General features: G+C 33.4%; 1 protein-coding gene across 2 annotated transcripts in view; it reads right to left on the bottom strand.

Annotated features, from left to right (window-relative positions):
• KIFAP3 (kinesin associated protein 3) overlaps positions 1-15,164 on the bottom strand; it is a 100,466-nt gene that overhangs the window by 43,110 nt on the left and 42,192 nt on the right. For both annotated transcript variants that reach the window (XM_081120428.1, XM_081120429.1), the window contains exons 11-16: positions 13,701-13,801; positions 7,036-7,144; positions 5,725-5,837; positions 5,182-5,347; positions 4,500-4,625; positions 2,532-2,630 (exon numbers count right to left, since the gene is read on the bottom strand). In XM_081120428.1, coding sequence (XP_080976554.1) covers positions 2,532-2,630; positions 4,500-4,625; positions 5,182-5,347; positions 5,725-5,837; positions 7,036-7,144; positions 13,701-13,801 — 714 coding nt within the window. The remainder of the gene's footprint in view (positions 1-2,531; positions 2,631-4,499; positions 4,626-5,181; positions 5,348-5,724; positions 5,838-7,035; positions 7,145-13,700; positions 13,802-15,164) is intronic.

Consider the following 15,164-nt stretch of genomic DNA (forward strand, 5'->3'; position numbering starts at 1 on the left):
TTTTGAAATAAAATCATCAATACAAGATGACCAGAAACGTTTAATATTTCATTTGTTTAAAAAACAAGAATGAGAAAGAAAAAAAAAACCTAGATAAAAATGTGTAAGAAAAATAGCCAGTAAATTTTAGAAAGTACAAGGTCATATTTTGAAAATGGGAAAATAGTTGAAGAGGTAGCTCTATTGCTGTGTAGCTATAATGTTTTCTTGATCTATCTGGCCCTGCTAAAAGTTCAGAAAAGTTAATTTCACACTAAAAGAGCAACAGAAAAGAATTATAGTCAAATTCCCTATATGGTTATTATAAGAAAGGGAAAACAAGATATTTTTACATAAAAGATAAAGCCTGCAATCTGATATCTCAAAAAGAGATAAAATAATTAGAGAAAACAACAGTATATGAAAGAATATATAAGTCAGAACTAGAAAAATCTGAAATAAAATACTTCAGGAAAGAAAAATAAAAGTAAAAATCATTTAAGATATATAAAAACTAAATTTATAACAACACAAGATTAAATAAAAATAATAGATAAAAGTATAAGAGAAATAGAAGGTAAAAAGAGAAAAATTTTAAAATTAAAGAACAAATGAAAAGATATAAAAATTAGAAACAGGTATTAAAGATAGGTAAAGAAGATCCAACATAGCATAAATGTCAAAGGAGACAACCAAAGCAACAGGACAAATACTAAAAACTATAATTCAAGAAAACTTTCCTGAAATAAAAAAAAAGACAAAACTATATACTGAAAGAGCACATTTGCATACTTGGAAAAATCAAGCAAGGATGATAAATACCAAATCAAATTCTAATAAAACTATGTGGCTTTAAAGAAACAGAAACATTCCTTTGGTCATCCTGGCAAAAAGACGGACTCACTTATAACGGAAAGAAAAGTAAGTTGTCATCAGACTTTAGGACAGATACCAATAATTAGTAGACTACAGATTTCTCATTGGCAGCAACTCAAGCCAGAAGACAGTGGAAAAATACGTTCCAATTGCTGAGGGAAATAACTGGCAAGCCAGGAGTCCATATTCTGTCAAATTATTATTCAAGAGTGCGAACTAGTTATTACTCCTGCTGGGAAGGAGGGAGGCACAGGGTTAGAAAGGCTTAACTCAGAAGACAGCTCATAACCTTATCTCTGCTGAGTTGGAGACTGTCAGGTAAAAAAAGGAAATATTTTTGAGGTTGACAAGGCACCTGAAGAGGCAGTAAGTTATGACAAGGTAGGGGTCATGTCTGATAAATGATGAAAAATTTAGTGTGCTAAGAGAAAATTGTGTATAGTGAGGTTAAATGGAGAACTTTGGAAAATTAGGTTAAGGTCATGTTATGAAGGGGTATGTATGCTAAGCCACAGAATTTATATTTTTCACACGGGTAATGAAGAATTTTATGCAGCGGATTTCTAACGCAGATTTTTCTTTTGGTCCACAAACAAGCAGACCACCACAATTTAAAAAAAGCAAAGACAAAAACTCAGCTTAGATACCACTTCCACTACCATCCTTTCTTGACATCCCCAGACTTGGTTATATATCCTCTCCTAGGTATTCTGCACATGACTTTTATGACAGTGATCACACTGGGTTATAATTTTATATTTCTTATTTAATTGTCTAACTCTCTAATAGTCTATAAACTCCTTGAGTACATCTAACACTTAAAACTTTCATCTTATTCACTCTGCATGGAAAACACACCTATTTTCATGACTTCAGCTACCAACTATATGCAAAGTATTTAATATTTTCAAAACCTCTTTCTTGAGTTCCAGGTGATCAAGAATCCTTTTAGATGCAATAAACTACCACTTACTGAGTAACTCTCTGCTTTGAACTACTATAGCACTTCAAATCCATTAGTACTTATAATAATCCTATAAGGAGGCCCTCTTGCTATTTAATAATATTATGGTCATTTTATAGATGCAAGATTGTATGTTCAAGCAGGTGAAGTAGCTTATCCAAGGTCCTGCAGCTAGTAAATAGTAAAAGGTAATTAAAAATTACCTTTAGGATTATGTGATTAAAATGATTCTTAGGGTACTTCATACTGTGCCTCTTTAGGTAGGTGTAAGAAATTCAGGTAGCAGTTAGCCTGGAACTCAAGAAAGAGGTTATGAAAATATTAAATACTCTGCATATAGTTGGTTGCTGAAGTCATGAAAATAGATGTGTTTTCCATGCAGAGGGAATAAAATAAGATGAAAAGAGGACTAAGGATGGTCCTAAGGACCTTGATGGAGAAGTCATGGTAACAGAGAAGGAAGTTCAGATATGTTTGTTAAGTTCCTTAGGAATCACAGCCTGACAAGTTGATAAAATTGTCCCCAAAATATTCTACCTGTATACTGATTTGGGGACAATAACTTCCATGAAAAATAGCTTGCCCTCTAAATGTATTTCAAAGCTTGATATTTTCTACATTATTTGAACATTTGCAAGAAAAAAACACCTAAAGATGCATCTTTGGTGAATATGTGAAATGTCATTATCTATTGTAAACATTGAAAGGATACGTGTTTCCTTAATTATGACATCTCTCGTGGCTTGGTGGAAAACCATCTGGTAGAAGACATAAATTATCTGGCACACAAATTCATCATCTTCTTGTTGAGCTGAAAGAAAGAAAACTTTAAATAAAAGAATACTATGTTTATATACAAAATTTAAAACACTGAATAAAAAATCTTAAAGTGACAAGGAGAGAGATAAAAGACAATTATTTATAATATATGGGTGGCATATGTCATTTATGTCTTAGGTGTTTTTCTAAATTACATGACAGTGACAGTGAGGAAATTATTTTTTCTTTTTTAAATATATCTTTATTGATTTTAGAGAGAGGAAGGGAGAGGGAGAGAGAGAGTTGAAACTTCAATGATGAGAGAGAGTCATTGATCGGCTGCCTCCTGCACGCCCCCGACTAGGGATCGAGCCCGCAACCAGGGCATGTGCCCTGACCGGGAATCGAACCGCGATCTCCTGGATCCTAGGTCATTGCTCAACCCCTGAGCCATGCCCAGGGTTTTAAAAATATGTTTTCAGAAGTTTTAGTATATTTGGTTGTAAACTAAATAGGTTAAGTTACTTTGGAGTACAAAGATAAAGGAAGTGAGATTTTGAAAAAGAGAAATCATATCATATCTGAGTTTAAATCAGACTACTTGAGATTACTCATCTCAAAAGACCAGGGTGAAAGAACCGAGGAACGAGACTGGTTTAAGAGAACAGTAACAGTGTTTCCTGGTAGCTTTCTCTGTAGTTTGCCACCTACACGAAGAAACCGAACAAGTCAGCAACACATCTCCACTTGTTTTTTTCCTTGTCCATCATAAGAATTCTTTAAACAGCTCTAATTCGTGAAATAAATCTGGTTCTATTTTCCTCACCAGGAATGAAATAGGCTGATACCTTGATCTTGGACTTTCTAGCCTCCAGAAATTTCTATTGTTTAAGACACCCAGCCTGTGGAACTTAGTTAATGGCAGCCTGAGCAGAATAATCTAAGGTCCTAGAAGATGTGGCTCTAATAGAATAACATTAGATGAATACATTTTGTGTGCAATACGGAGAGCAACAAACCCATTCAGAGTAATACAAGGGGATGGGGAAGGCCCTGCGTAGGCCTCCACTGTCCATTCTTGTAACCATAAGCCACTGTAGCTAATTACATTAAAATTAATTAATTAAAATTCAGGTTCTCAGTCTCAATAGTCATGTGTGACGGATAGCACAGGTAAAGAACATTCTCTTCATCAAAGAAAGTTTAGAAGACAATACTACGTCTGGAACTAGGGAGGATAATGATGCTTAAAAGTAACTTCCAAATAAACTTTCCTGATTAGAAATCAAAATATTAAAAAAGGGTTTGCACAAGATAGGAGATCCAAATACAAAGTCAACAGGAAAAAGAAATGACGGGATATTAGTTGTTCAAGGACGATGAGAAGAAGGCAGTATCTAAAATTGGTCCTGAATTTCTTAATAGCAATATCCTTTTTTTCCTTTGAGTTAGAAAATCTTTTACTTACCTAGATAGTAGCTGAGAATGTGAATAATCTAGGAAGGTTAAGCATATGTATGCATAGATTTGTATTTATAAGACTGGACCAGAAATATTAAAGGTACGAGGGAGAGCATGTGGTATGGCAGACAATAAGAGTGGGGCTCTAGAGTCAGAGACCTGGACTTACTAGTGACCTATTTGGGTTCAGAAAGGAAAATATCAGCAAGTGAGTGCCCTAGATTACGGTAAAGTTCCATGTAGCAATGTTCTTAACTCTCTGATATTACCCTAGCTAATCCCAGTAAGAGTTATATTTAATTCACTTTTATAACCATACAATTTAAGTTGCTATAAGATCATTAATGTAACAGATAAATAAGATTTCATAATTCCAGACTCTATTTTATATTTGAAAACTTAAACTCATAACCTGCTAATATATTAGCATAAAAATAAATAAAGATAAGTTATAGTTCACCATTCAGCAATTCAATGAGTGCAGGGATTATCCCAGACTTGGCTAGCAATGCAGCACAAGAGTCATCCATAGACACGGTCCCGATCATTATCACCACTTCTAAAACAAGGTCATCTTCTGCAGCACCTGATAAAGTCAAATCACAGAAAGTTTTCATGCACAAAATAAATAAAAGATACTGAAAGCTATTAAATCAGTTCTTATAAATCCTTAACATGGTTATATATCTGTCTTTTTCCAAATTTCCATGTTCACTGATGACAGTCATGGGGGCGGGCAGCAGAGAAGTAGAAATTAGTTTTTGGAAATACAAATGAATGAAAATTTAAACACAGAAAACAGAAGACTCACTTGAATGCCCCAAAGAACTTTGTGTGTGTGTTTATGTACATGTGTGTGCAGAAGGGGATGGCGTTTGGTAATTTTAAAAAGGCAGGATAAAAAAAAAATAAGAAAGAAGGCAAAATGAGGAAGGTGTTAGGAAATATTGTTAGGAAAAAAGAGTACACACATATAAGAGAAGGCCTAGTGATCACCTTTCTGGAACAAAGAAACAAGAACTAGAGGTGTGGGAGAAGACGTGTTACCATAATAATGGTAAAAAATACTGCTCTAGCAGCCTTATCCACAACACAAAGAAATAACTTAATGGTTAGACAAAAGTGAGATGCTCAGCACAGACCTGGTTTTAGTTTGTCCTTGAGGTATGGAACTAGCTTGTACTCCTTCAGCACCAATTCCCAGTCTAAGTCTGGAATGGTCAAGTTTGCGAGAGTTCCCAAACACTCAATCACAAACTCCTCCTCTTCATCATTAGAGATCTGGGCTGCAAGATCCCCAACATAATCCTGAAGAAAACAGAATTTTAATACAAATTTTAAAATGAGTTCTGCATAAGAACCACTCTAATAATTCAACCCATGGGAAAGAAAAATAGGTATCAAAAGTGATACTCGTTTTAATAATTTTAAGCTGGTTTGAGGCAAGAAAACTGGAGTGAGGATGGAAGAGCTAGAGGTCAGGATCATAAAACAAAAACATTGAAACCTAGACTAAAATTTCTAGGAGTTACTCTTATAAAGAAGTTGATGATAGAAAGCCAACTTGGGTCATGAGTTAATATTTGATGAGAGCTCAGTAAAAGTCACATTTCCAAATGTTGCATTTTAAAATTTCCATTCTCAAGCCATTTCAATAGACAGCAGGCCAAAAACTACATACTTACAATAAATAAGTTTTTAGTTGGTCCATCATGCTGGGAAATGTTCCTAATCATTTTCATCAGCAGTGGGTCCTTGAACTTCAGAGCCCTCTTCATGAGCATCTTCAGCCCATTCCCTGGTACAGAAAACCCAGATTTCCCCAGTAAAAATAAGGTTTACTTAAGTTTAATCATTTTTTTACTTATAGATCACAAAAAATAACCCCCAATTTACATGCAGTAAAGCACATAAATCCTAAGTGTCCAATAGATTAATTCTGATAAACGTATGCCCATGTAATTCACACCCGCAACAACATAAAGAATATTCCCATTCACTTGAGTTCCCTGTGCCCCAGCCAATCCTGTTCTCCCCAAATATAATCACTTTTCTTCTTTCCTCCTCCTCCTCCTCTTCCTCTCTTCCTTTTCTTTCTTATTAAACATAGATTAGTTTTGCCTGTTTTGGAATTTCACATAAATGGAATTCCACAGTATGTGCTCTTTTGTGTATGGAATATGTGCCACAAGTTTTAAAAATGTACATGCTCAATGACCCAGAAAATCTGTACTTCTAAGAATTCATCCTAAGAATATAAAAATGGAAATGTGGAAAACCTCAGAGAAAGGAAAATCTCTGCATCATTGTAACAGAAAAGAAGTGGCAGCACATGAAACTTCCAAATTAGCAGATTAAACTATAGAAAATCCTTCAATGGATTATTCTGCAGCAATTGGCAATTATGTTTTATAAAAGTATTTAATCACACGGAATGATATTCAATATACTATTAACTTTAAAAAATATCACCACACATAGAAGAAACCCATTTTAATTTAAAAATATGTAGCAGCATTGCACCAAAATTTTACCTATGATTACCTCTAAATAGTGAGAGTAAAGACTTAACTTTTTTTCCTACCTGCTCATATGCACTTTATGTAACAAACATGTATATTTTTCACATGAGAAAAAACTATCAAGGAGACACTGAAATAATCATAATGCATGGCAAGCAATTCTGTGAAGATATTATACAAACATATAAATACCTAACACATTTCTATTGTACTATCTTACATTGTAATAGATTACTTTGCAAATTAAAAAGTTTTGTTTCATCTAGAAACTATTTTTAAAAATCAAACTTCAAGGGTAACTGACCTTGGTTTATAAAATGTTACTGAAGGGTTTCTACTCATGGTGTAAGAATATTCTAAGTCTATCTGACCTTTTAGTATTATAGCTATAATTTTACTTCCTTATGATTTATTTTCCATCATATGCCAATTGCTATATGATAGAGGTTATCCATGAAACTCAAAGGCACTAACCTTCACAGATAAGCTGTACATTCCTTTTGTTAGCAGCAAGATTAATGCAGAAAGAAATCAGTTCCAAGTCAATTCGTTCATCTGAACATTCAAAGAGCATCTTCATTAACTAGCAAGAAGCACAGGGAATATTTTACTCAAAAACACACAAAACCCCCTGAATCACTCTTTTATCACAATGTGTTATCTTAGGTCATATGTTGTAAATAATATATCACAATTACATTTTCAACACATAGCATGATACACTCTCACTATTTAATAACTAAATGCATAAATAGTTAATGAACTACTAGATGCTCAGCAGTAAATACAAACTTCCAAGGAAAGTGGAGAATACAAAAGAAATATTAAATAAAGCGTATGCATTTAAGGAATTTAAAGTTGTGTAAAAGTAGAGCATCCTGAGCAAAGAAAACACCTTGGACAATTTACAAGCAGGAAAGAACATGATTCCACTGAAGAGCTAAAAGAAAGCAAGCATACTGGAGTGAAGGAAACAGCGTTGAGAGAGAAGATGGTAAAAACCAGATCAGGCAGGGTCTTGAAGCACATGTTAAGGATTTAGAGCTTCATCCTAAAGATAATGAAAAGCCATTAAAAGCTTCTAAATTAGGAAAGTGTCAGGATAAGGTCCGGGTTTCAGAAAGATCTGGCCAATGTAGAAAACAGGCTGAAATAGGGTAAGGAAAACACCAGCTAGGAGGGTAGAGGAAACATCCAGGCAGACGATGGCCTCCCAGCCAATGTAGAGTAGTGGAGATAGAGGTAGGATGGCTGGAGCTATTCTTAGCAAAAAGAATCAAAGTAGGGTTGAATAACTGTCCAGATGTTGGGGTTATGGGAGACGACTGGTCAAAGATGACTCCAGGTTTCTGCACCAACATGGAGGGTGGTGCTGACATTTACCAAAAAAGAGAAACGAGTAGGAGAGAACCTTAAAGGGAAGAGAGTGATTTTGGTTTTAGATGTTGAGTTTAAGCAGCCTATTTAAGAGCCTAGTACAGCTATTCAGTAAAAGTAAATGCAAGCCTGAGTTTAGAAGAAATGTTTGGACTGGAGGCATAATTTTAGGAATTGTCACATATGGTTGACAACTAAAGCTGTAGGCTGGATCAAACTATTTGGGCCTGGGTATCAAATGAGAAAAGAATTCTACTTAAAGTTAAGAAAAAGGGAGACGGTCAGAGAAGCCACAGAGAGAAAAGTAGGAAGGGAAAGGTAGGCTACCTATGCCACTTGGCAGGAATCTAGATTTGTCATGATAAGAGATAGGGGCTATCACAGAGGAGAGATGAACAAATTTTGTGTTGTAGTTTTGAGAAGCTAGTCTTCTATTATTAGTAAATCAGCAAATTACCATACTGTATATTATGTAAAGATATTTTCCCCTAAGTCAAATAGCTAACAACATATAGAAGTTAATACATAACCTAAAAATATCTTATGTTTCTTCTTGGAGAAATACCTTTTTAGATCAACATGCCTTTCGGAAACCTGTGTGCCTTATATCCACTAAGTGAATAATAACTATCTGTTGCCTGGTTAGACCGTATTCTGTTAAATCTTGCTTTGGTTACTCTCTATGTTAGTTCCAGATAATGTCTAAGTCTCAAGAAGGACACATGGTCCACACACAAAAATCATTGTATTTCTATGTGCTAGCAACTGGAAACCAAAATAAAAAACACAAATCCACTTACAATTACTCCAAAAATAAAATACTTAGGTATAATTCTAATAAAACTGTATATATATATATATATGATCTGCTATACAGTGAAAACTACAAAATACTATAGCAGGCTGGCGTGTATCATGCCTTTTTCCAGAGGGCAGCTCTTTAACCACAAATGCTGCTGCTAATGGAATCTTTGGGTAAAGAATTATTAATTAATGTTATCGGCTTATAAAGTAATCTAAATTTATTGGATATACATTTAACAGTTTTGCTACCTATCTATAAATTAACTGCCAATTAAAATTAAATGACAAATAAAAATGTAGGTGACAATCCTCTAATTAGTGTAATTAGTATGTTTGTCATATACATTATAAACCTACTATAGATTTCTTCCAAACTTATTGATACAAGTTTTTTGTAATAACAAAATATGTTATATCAAAGCAAAGCTTTAAGAAGGCAAAATATCTGTTGCTATTTAATTGAAATTAACCTTGTGGTATGAAAACTGCCCTTCAAAAATGGAGTTACAAGTGATATGTTTAGAAGCTGAGGGTTTTTATTTTTGTAATTTCCATGTTACATCCTGTGGTGAAATAATCAGGAGGTAGATTAAAAACACACAAACATATGATTTGAAATCTTATCCACCCCCCAATCCCCAAAATCAAGAGAAATCAGGACTAAATGTGAATTAAATGTATCATGATATAGAATTAGTTTTTCATAATAAGAAAGAGAAACACTTCAACTTTAATTAAAGCATTCACATTTTAAATAATAGTTTAGTTCGAACTCTATGTGCAAGATGATGTCTTAAATTTGACTGCTACCCATGGCACTTCAAAAGTAAGTGTAATTGCTGACAACTAGGAAATATTAAAACTAGATTGTTCTGCTTTAACTATGCCCATTGTCATCTTTTACTAATTTAACAGGAAGGCACTAAAAGGGCTTCAGCCTGTGCAATGAAGAGGCAATAGTGCTCAATCAGACAAGTCCCATATTGAGTATCAGATACCAAAGACCCACGACTGAAATCACTGTGTCTAGACTCTCTGGCACCTGACTTTACTTATTTACCAGTGACCAGAGGCCAACCCCCACAGCTCTCTGTATTCACATACACCTCTACCACCCCCAACCCCCTGCCCAAACATCTTTGAATGATTATGGCAGAACTTTGCATGCCTCAGGAATCTCTTCTGACTGGCTACTCCCTAGCTCTGCTGTTTGAAGTGATGCTCTGGTTTCTGAACTTCAGCAGATAATGGCAGGCAGGAGCAAAGGGGGCTGTCAGAAAGGACGTTTACCAGCATTCAGCTAAAAAGAAGCATGTAGATCAAAGACGGGCCAAACAGGACAACTGTGGTGGAAAACATGTGGATCACTATGAAGATCCCTGCACACTGTTCTAGGGTAAAATATTAAATAACACCATGACATCATTACCTAAACATGTAGTTTGATTGGCCACTCTATTACCAATAAATACTTTTATAAGCATCTGGATGGCATTTGCACCTATTTAAACAAAACATGCATCTTAGAGGTCTAAATAACAATGAACTGTTAATGTGTACTTTTAACTATTATTAGAATACAACTATTAACTCCTGGTTATCCCCAAGTATGCTTACCTAAAACAATTCACCCACTGAGACCATTAAGATCACATGTAAAGAAAGACTTGCCCCAGCCCCAAAATTTTGCTGAATACTGACATAATAGGGAAAAAATTAGAATATATTGGATAATTAGAGGCAATAAAGTACAAAAGAAGCAAAGCAACATAATATTGGCAGAGATTATAGGACACATTGAATATATAATCACCTACTCTGAATGTTAAGTAATTTTCAAAAGTGAACTCTAATCTAATTATAGGTTTAACCTATAAAACACATATAAAAAGAGCAGCATTTAAATTGGACTATGAATGGGTCCAAAATAATGAGAAAAGATCTGCTACTTTACTAATAGTACCTTACTTTTGTATAGTGCTTTATAGCTTAGAAAAGCTCCTTGATATCCCTCTAACGTAATGGAACACTATGGCCATACTGCACTCTGCTGATCACTGAGATGAATATGAACAGCTGCTGAACCACCGCTTTCCCCTTCCAAAGTGCTTTTAGCCTTCTCATTTGAAAAATGTGTTTGCAATACTTGGTGATCTTTACTAAACAATAATCTCAAAGTGAACAGAGTATTATAGTAACACTAAAATATTCTGAACCTGATATAGTTTTATTTAATAAATAGGTTAATCTGTTGTCACAAATGAGTATAAAGCTTTACCGGTGTTATAAACATTAATTCAAAAAGCCAATAACTCTGAAAGGACAATTTTTTTAATTCCTGAAGGAAGCTTGAAAATTTCAATTTAATTCCAGATTTGCTTTCTATCATTCTTTTATTTTCCCTAAATATATAAAAATTGAGCCCTATAAAGTACAAGTTATAGGCTGGGTAGCCTTTAGGAACAAATATATTCTAGAGTATCATTTGTTTTCTCATAATATGACATCATACTAAAAAGCTTCAGGATGTTTATGACATAAGTTGATAATATAACCTCACATATTCCTATAAGGTTTGAACTTTTAAAAAGAAAAAAAAGTTGACTACTAAGTGAGTTTTAGAATATATTTAGAAGATTCTGTTCATAAAATATATATCATAAAATGTTCCGAAAACCTCACTGCAGAAATGTCTGATGTTAGAAAATTATCTAGCAAGAAAACATGCATGAATATTGTTCTAAAAGGTATGCGAGAATTTCCCACATACAAAGTTGTCAACTAATAGATAAAAATAATATCGCAAAGGTAAAATAAACAGGCTCTTATTTCTGATTCTTTATTTAGAATAAAGTTTTGTATTTTATGTCTGAGATTATACATTTTAAGAGAGAAAGGTAACTCCAAATCAAGAGTCAACAAAATAAGTTTTCCATTCCTTTTTAGTTTACATTTCTCTCCTTTATTCAATTTTATTTTTAAAAAACTCTAATCTGGATAAAAACAGTCAATCTAGGCAAGGATATTCTTCTTCTTTGGCTGCTTTCCAATTCATATCCTGTAGTCAATGAAGTTCTGACACTAAATGGGACTGAAAAAGGAACACCCTTTGAAACTGTAAAGCAGAGACCCTGGGAACATGTGGAGTAAGACTGTAGTAAATCACCTGTAATCTCCCTCTGACATGGCTACTCTTTTATTGAAAACTTGTTTGACAAAAAGCTTGATTACACTTCGCATTGTCTACAGTCTGACATGTGTTATCTCTGTAAAAAGGCTTGCCTTGTTAGATAAAATATGCTGTATATTCTTTAAAGGAAGTCTATTTCCTATAAACACACATAATTAGCTTATCTCCTGACATAAAAGGCTAAGAAGTTATCCTTGAGATTTTATCAGTTTTTTAATCACATGTAGATAACGTGTTAAAATTCTGGAATATGAAATTCAATTCTAGAAGTGTCTTACTGATTTGGGATGAACAGGAGGATGGTCAATTAATAAAAAGAGAAATTATGGTCTATTTTTTTTACTACTTATTATTTTTCAAGTAATACAAATTTAATAACTTACATTAGGCTAACAAGAAATTGCCTTTTAGGAGTCTTAAGAGCAATTACTTTTAATAAGTATGAACTATTATTCATATTCTTCTAAAGTGCTTTTAAAAGTGTTATTTTATCATATAGTATACATCCTGCAATTTTCTTTATTTTAGAAAACCATTTTACAGAAAATAATGTAATATTAAAAATCAGCCCCAACCAGTGTTTTAGTCATCAGATAATCAAATTACTGGAGCTCAGTTTAATAAAGATTAATGAAACACTAGTTATTCTATGAATGTAAATTCCCTAAGAGTAAAATCATATGTATAGAATCTCTACTCTTACAGTCCATGAAAAAAAAAAAATCACTAAACTCTCTGAAGTCAAGTAGACCTAACATATGAAATGTATCAAGGAATTGAGAACAGTGCTATAAAAATAAAATAATTTTGATGAAATTTTCCCATCAGAGAATGCAAAGAACTTAAAACCATCAACCATAACAATTAAAGGGCAAGTGACAAAGTTGTGAAATGTTTGTAATATGGCAAAGGGTTCAAATAGTTATATATATATAAATCTTATTTATTAACTATGAAAATATTAACACAACAATGGAAAAACTGTCAAGGGACATGAAGGAATAATTTATAACATTATAATATGTATAATAAATATAAAAAATGTTTGACCTCACCAATATTCATAGGACTGCAAATAAAGAGACTCCATTTTTAGAGATATGATAATATCTAGTGTTGTTAAAAGTGAAATGCTAGTTGGAAATATAAACTTATGTCTTCTTAGAAGGTAACTTAGCCACATTGCATCAAATACACAAGTGTTCATACCTTTTGACCTAGTAATTCTACTTTTAGGAATTTAAACTAAAGAAAAAATCAGAGATATGGATAAGCATTTGTATACTATGATATTTATTCCACATTTTTTCATTTGCTTATATACATTTACTTACCTCTGTTTTTATATGATAAACTAGAAGAAACCTAAACATACAACTTAACTATATTTAAATTATGGTACATTTATGCAACAGAATGTTATACAACTATTAGAAATTTTTGAAGAATGTTCAATGACATGGGAGAATACTTATGGCCTGTTCAGTAAATAAAACAATCTGTAATTACATAGAGCATATGATCCCAATGTTATTTTTTAACGATGTGAAAGGAAATATACCAAAACGTTAAGTTGATTATCTCTGCATTTGGTATAACAAAGTTATTTTCATTTTATACTGTTTGCACTCATAACAAATGTATATTATAAGAGGTTTTTTAAGGATTTTTTTTTTTTTTTTTAGTAAAAGGACATATGGAAAATGAGAGAAAAAGGTGAAAAAAATTTTTTTGGACTGCTCTTTTTAAAAACACTGAAATCACTTACCTGTGGTATACAGTCAGTGTATGCAAACATTGATTTGAAGCGGTCATCCATGCTTATGTGGTAAAGGACACACATTGCTATCTGTTTGTAGTTTTCATTGCCTACGAATAAGAAATCACGGAAATGGTGATTGATATTTATATGATTAAATTTTTTGGGATAAATCACTCCAATTAATGCATTAAAACTTTTAAACTACTGAATCAAATCCTTATGTAACCCTCTTCTAGAAATATTTCAAGCTCCCTATTTCAATTCCCAAGTCTGAAGCAAATATCTCTAGTTTCCAAAAGATAATGTGTATTTTGCAAGATACATTTTTGGATTAAAAACTAGGTCCAAACCTAAGAATTAATAATTTTCAGTAGCCCACTATATAATTGGCCTCCCCACCCTTATTTTTTTAAAATATAAAACTTGATGTAAGTTGTACTATATGGATATGGAAACATACAGTACCAACATCAAAGTTAAAAAAAAAAAAGTTATTAACGCTTTCCTATTGGGCTTTGCTATCCCAGAAGTACAGGCTTGGGAGAGTCGCCCCATGTTGCAAGGCTCGGCTCTCATAAGAACGCTTCATTCTTCTCTTGTTCTCATTGGGTTCTAAATTCCTTAACAAAGATAAGCTTGAGAAAAGGAAATCATCACAGTATAGATTACTGTCATTAGTGTATGCTCCTCCACCACCAATGCTGCCACCAACACTGTGAATCTCTCTTCCTTCTTTCCCGCTTCCTTGTGTGTGATAGAACTTAACTCCTCTCCTACAGTGAGAATGGTGGTGGAGAGGATGCGCTATGAAGATGATGAACGGACACAGAGAGAAGTCTGAGAATACTGAAGATGAGCCTCCCAATTAGCTACATGACTTCATGTATCTTTGGGGAGCATGTGCCAGGCAAACAAAACCTATAGGTGTTTCCCCCTCCCCCCATACTCCCTTCCCTCCAATTTGGGGTGAGCACAATTGAACAAAAGAAACTGGAATATGACTAGCACTACACCAGAGGTTTTTTTACCTTGAGGAAAGTGGGAAAGGAGGTGATGACAGATCTAAGGGACTACAATACTGTACTCAGAGGTCTATATAACCCAAGTTGCTGATACATTTTCTAGATTTTGTTTGGGTAAAGGTTCCCTAGAATTCAATCAATTGCTTTGCAAATACCTATAAAACTGATTTTCATCCCTTTCATATTTATTTAGGGAATGAAAAAGGGCATAAACTGACACTTGCTCTTTTATTCAGAAAAAAATGTAAATATTCCATAAATGGTCTTGTTACCCAGATGTTACTTTGATGATTCTAATTCAAATCTTGTTACATGTCACCTTTCTTCTCTAAAGAAATGCAATATATGAATGAAGATTATAGCATATAAACCACAGGTACCTTATTCATTGATTCAATAATTATACAAATGATTAACTTTATAAAAATACAGCCTATAACTTTATGAC

This window comes from Miniopterus schreibersii, assembly GCF_964146895.1.
Source record: "Miniopterus schreibersii genome assembly, chromosome: 19".
Taxonomy (NCBI): Eukaryota; Metazoa; Chordata; class Mammalia; order Chiroptera; family Miniopteridae; genus Miniopterus; species Miniopterus schreibersii.